Source organism: Mus musculus, chromosome Y (assembly GCF_000001635.26).
Source record: "Mus musculus strain C57BL/6J chromosome Y, GRCm38.p6 C57BL/6J".
Classification (NCBI taxonomy): Eukaryota; Metazoa; Chordata; class Mammalia; order Rodentia; family Muridae; genus Mus; species Mus musculus.
The window spans coordinates 6,915,870-6,921,482 of record NC_000087.7 but is presented as its reverse complement, the minus strand read 5'-3'; the positions used below and the strand labels follow the sequence as shown (position 1 = coordinate 6,921,482).

The following is a 5,613-nucleotide window of genomic DNA, read 5'->3' as shown; positions in this document are numbered from 1 at the left end:
TTGAAGATTGTATCTTGTATCTCGGGTATTCTAAGTGTCTGGGCTAATACCCACTTATGTCACCACTAGGGTACTGGTTATTCTCCTCTGCTTCTCATTTGGTCACAGTGATTTTCATTTTGATCTCATTTGTCTAAGTGGCCAGCATGCCCTGCTTATAGACTGTGGTACCATAGATGTTTAACTTTCATAACTATTGGGTAATGATTTGATTTTTCTGTGTTTGCCTAATTGAATAAAGGGGATTATTCCTCCAGCCCATAGTGACAGGCATGCTTTAGAGAAGTCAGGACTAGTGGTCCTCAATCTTCAAAATGTTGTGAATTTTTAATATACAGCTCTACAACAATAATGTTATTTCATTGCAACTTCATAAATATAATTTTGCTATAGGCATGAATTGTAAAGTATGTATCTTATAAACAAGATATATGATATGTGACACTTGTGAAAGGGTTGTTTGAACACTCAGAGGAGTCTCATTCCATGGTTTGAAAACCAATAATTTGGACACAATGGGGCTACTGCTGCCAATGTAGACTGTTCATCCAGTGTTGCTTGTCAGAAGTCTCCGTACTTTGAAGGCAATGGGTTTTCCCAGAAAAGGCTTCTTCTGAGTCCCCAATCTTCTGTCAACACCTGTTCACCTTGGTGATGATCACTGATGTATCAAATGACCATACTTACTAATTAGAGTAATACAGTTTTCTTTTCCACCCTAGAAAGTGGGGATTCTAAAAATATGTCTACTAGCTAAAAGCAGTGATGGTGCTCTTCTTAGGGTTCCTTACATAGTGTCCTCCTTGGATGTTCCTCTCTGATCTATACTCACCATCTATGTTGCTTCCTCTCATGAACAGCACACATGATAACACTCAACCCATCTGATCTTCAGTCAGCAGAAATATACTAATTATATTTCACATATGGCCAAGTTGCTCATGAATCTGAGTCATAATCATGCATGTTGTATTGCCAAACAGAATGACACTAATTGTCTAGTATATAATGAAGCATATTTTGTATGACTTATTTCAGGAGTCTGTATATTCAATGATGAACACACCATCAGCAAATGAATGAATTCTTGTGAGATGATGTCATCACAGTGGGATCCAATGTGCTAGAAAGAGAAAAGAGGGAACCAAACTCCCTTTCATAATTAAACCTTTTCTATAACAGCATTAATAAATTATTTTTATATGTAGGTCATATCCCTCCTGACCCATTCAATTTCTTCCAAATATGTTCACACTTGGGGATTAATTTTCAGAAAATTATTTTGGGGAAACACATGTGATTATTTCAACATCTATAGTAGTGTGGGGGCGTTATTCTCCCTACATCATGTACACTTAAGATCTTTAGATACCTCCTTCCCTGTGATAGCCTTGCAGCTCACTAAGTGACATGTGCATTTGATGATAAATGATACACAAACATTGAAGCACATTACCATATCCTGTCATATCCATATCAAGTTCAAAATAGCAAGAACCACACGTGAGTAGAAAAATACAAATACATTTTATAGTGTCTTGAAGCTAAAATCCCCAAATTAATCAAAATATTATTTGGACTCTGTTACTTTATACCAGTGTTTTTTAAGTGTACAAGTCACAGGCTTTTTCTTTGACCCTTTGCACATGTTTATAGTGTCCTTTTACCATCTTCATCCTCCCCACTATCCTCCATTGCTATCAGATCTCCCCCCTGCTGCTGCCCTTACTCTTCCAAAATACCTCCTATTTTTTAATGTCTCTTATTAAATTTATATTTTCACAATTGTCATTTTGAGTTTTACTTGTCTAACCTAATATATTGTATTTTACTGTTCCATCCATTTTTTTAAAACAAAGCCCTGCACTAATACACATAGATGAGAAATATATAATCTCTCTCTCTCTCTCTCTCTCTCTCTCTCTCTCTCTCTCTCTCTCTCTCTCTCTCTCTCTCTCTCTCTCTCATTTTTAAGCCATTCATCCATTAGTTGACATCTAAAATCACTCCATAGCATGTATGTTTCATACACTGAGGCAATCAATATTGATGATATGGATATGTAGTGGTCCTTCTTAGATTTTTTTTTAACTTAAATCAACATGGGAAGATAGAATCTCAGATAAAGAACTTCCTCCATCACATTGGCCTGTGGCCACACCATAAGGAATGTTTTTTTTTTGTTTTGTTTTGTTTTGTTTTGTTTTTTTGATGACTGTTTTTGAAGGATCTAGCTTTCTATGGATAGTGTCATATCCTATGCAGAGGATGTACAGGGTGTGGTGGGGACCATGGAAGGTACTGAAAAGGATTTTTTTTGAAGAAATGAAGATCTATGTGCCATGAACAATTAAAGTGTCCTCTAATTTGTAAGAAAATTTTATACTTACCTGTGTCCAGTATTCTGTCTACACATATTTCAAAAGTAAAATTACCTCATCTATTTCATCCTGTTGTACTGCATTTAATCTATGATATTCCTTATAATCAGAAGTGCTGGTAAATTTTAAAAACCTTTAAAATATTACTGGGAGATATCAGGTTTGTTTTAAGTTTATCACAACTTTATAAGCATGCCCAAGATCTATGTTGTCCTCTTACTTTCCAAATAACCCATAATTCATGATTGCCATTGGTTTCAATACATGTCATTTAACCCAGTCAAATTCCAGCTTTGTTTGCATAAAAATAGTCCTCCTCTAACTGTGGGTTTTCATAAAGTGAAAATTGGTGTGCTATCCAGTGTGCTGCCTCAAAGAGTCTGGCAATATTTATGATAAGAAGCACAGCTTAAAGATAACCAAGGGAAAGGTTGGAACATGAAAAATAACTACCATGGATGATGTCAAGTCAGAAACCGAAGACTTTCTCAGAACGAAAATAAAAACAAAAATGAAACAAAACAAAACACACACCAAATAAATAAATAAAAATCCAACAACCAAACAATAAAAACAATGCAAGGGTGAAATTCTTTGGCAGAATATTACTCAGATCATCAGGCCTTTCAGTTGGGTTTTCATTTTTTATTTCTAGCAGGCCTATGAAAAGGTAAATTCGAGATGCTGAACGTTTCTGAGTGTAACTAGGGAAGGAACCAGCCTGAGAGGGTTTCTATGATGTAAGTTGAACTAGTGTGATGTCACAGAGCATTGGCTGGAGGTTTCCCATCTATTCCACTTGGAGGCGCTAGAATCCACTGAAGGTGAGTTCACTATCTTCACAGTGGTGTGTCAAAGCCAGGTCATTTTTTCCCACAGGCTTTTTGTGCCTGGTCTGTATCAGGAAACAGAATCTTGACGACTAGGATATTTTTCTTTGGGTAAGTACATTTATGAAGTAATTGGGACCCTGATAGCTACAGAAAGCTAAAAATTTTCTCTCCTACAGTGAGTTACTGTACATTCTACTTTTCCCATGTTTATTAGCTAGGGAGATGGATGGTCTAGGTTAGTTTTTCTCCTGAATTTATTATCCTTGCTAACAGTATCTAGTTCACAATTCCACTAAAATGCCAAAGCTCCTCTTTGTCCTTGTACATGTTAGAAGATATTAGTTCTTAATGGCTGATATTGCCTCGACTTGTTGAGTTCCTCTTGAGTTCAGAGATGCAATGGCTTCATCAAATAATCCTGAAGCTGGGTCAGGAGAAACAATAAAGTAGGTCAGTGGTGTGCTATGTCCCTGGGCAGATATTTGTGAATGCAGGCAATTAGCTCAGAGCTTGCACGTAAAAGAGAGTAGTGGTGACCCCTCTGGCCTTTTTTTTTTTTTTCTTGATCATTGGGGGGTAATAGTCATAGCACCACCTAAATTGATATAAATTCAAGGAGAGGGTCCTCCTCAGTGATGATTTTTGTTTGTTTTCTATTACTTGTAGTTGTTGTTGTTGTTGTTGTTGTTGTTGTTGTTGTTGAGACAGGCTTCCTTTCAATAGCACTGGCTGCCCTGTAACTCACTTTGTAGACCAGCCTTGTCTCTAACTTAGAAATCTGCCTGTCCTTGCCTTCTGAGTTCTGGGATTAAATGTGTGTACCACCATGGCTGACTTATTAACTTCTTATTTTTATAAAATTAATTTTAGAAGCACAAAACTGTTTAGCATAGTATTCTTCACCTGCTCAGAAATTCTCTTAGCAAAAAGTCTTGGTCCAGCATTCACTCCCAACCCATAACCATTGCCCATCAGGAATTCATATATATGACAGAGGCAACAGCATTGTGTGTGGTTTAAGCGGGCAAGATCTTCAGTCCCAGGCAATGGGCAAGTATGATATTTGAAGAGAATGGAAGACACAAGACAGTGTGATCTACCAAAACAGGTCTACAGCCAGGTAGAAGACAATACCTCTGAAGAGTCTGAGCATGACATCACTCAAGAAGAAGAGTAGGAGGAAGCCTTCTTCCCAGGCTCTGGGGAATAAGGTTGGCTGCAGAATTACTCACGGTTGGAAGGAAGGTAATGAGCCTGCCACCCATTGGAAGGCCATCATTCTAGGTCAACTGCCATCAAACCCTTCTCTTTATTTGGTGAAGTATGACAGAATTGACAGTGTCTATGGACAGGAGCTCCACAGCGATGAGAGGATTTTAAATCTTAAGGTCTTGCCTCACAAAGTAGTTTTTCCTCAGGTGAGGGATGTCCAACTCGCCAGCGCCCTGGTTGGCAGAGAGGTACAACACAAATTTGAGAGGAAACATGGCTCTGAGGAAAACTGGAGTGGGATGGTGCTAGCCCAGGTGCCATTCTTAAAGGACTGGTTTTACATTTCCTACAAGAAGGATCCGGTCCTCTACATCTATCAGCTCCTGGATAACTACAAGGAAGGTAACCTCCACATCATTCCAGAGACCCCTCTGGCTGAGGCGAGATCAGGTGATGACAATGACTTCTTAATAGGTACCTGGGTGCAGTACACCAGAGATGATGGTTCCAAAATGTTCGGAAATGTTGTTTACAAAGTTCTAGCCAATCCTACTGTGTACTTTATCAAATTTCATGGTGACCTACATATCTATGTCTATACTCTGGTGTCAAATATCACTTGAATTGAAAAAAATCACAAAGTACAGAAATGTAAACTTATAGGATTGAAAAAAATGTTTGTTTTCCTGTGTTGGGTACCTATGGGTCTTTGACAACCTCAGTATCTTTGTCAATAAAATTTGTTTTGTTCTAAAAATTAATACGTGTGACATGACATGCTTTTAGTGAACACTTTGTTGGTAGAGATGGACTATGGTGGAAAGAACATCAAAGGAAGATGAAAGTTGCAACTCAGGCTGTGAACAGTGCATACATTTAATATCATACAGGCTAAAATGGACAGGAATTAGCTTCTGTGGTCTGCATAGTGAGCAAGGAATTGGAGAATTGACTTAGAAGAGCAGGGATGTCAGCAAAAGATGGATTTTTAGGAAGAAGGGGAGAAAGACAGGACATAGATAGAATCTCTGGTATGAAGTCTGAAGGAGAAACAAAATGTTGGGGAAAGAGTGATAGATAAAAGAAATGTGGCCTTGTTACACAAAGTGCAACCCAGAAAACTGATCCAAAGAGACTCAGAAATCAGACAAAATCAGGTTTCATTTGAATAATGATACCTAATGAAA

At 37.9% G+C, this 5,613-nt stretch overlaps 1 protein-coding gene across 1 annotated transcript; it reads left to right on the top strand.

Annotated features, from left to right (window-relative positions):
• The first annotated feature begins 4,364 nt into the window (after positions 1 to 4,364).
• Positions 4,365 to 5,049, top strand: Gm20830 (predicted gene, 20830). The gene has a single exon (XM_017318846.1). It carries the CDS (start codon positions 4,366 to 4,368, stop codon positions 5,047 to 5,049), a length of 684 nt encoding a protein of 227 aa, XP_017174335.1. The 5' UTR covers position 4,365.
• Positions 5,050 to 5,613: the final 564 nt, after the last annotated feature.

What these genes read in the sequence shown, in the direction of transcription:
- Gm20830 (XM_017318846.1), top strand. Translation starts at nt 4,366, where the DNA reads ATGACATCACTCAAGAAGAAGAGTAGGAGGAAGCCTTCTTCCCAGGCT.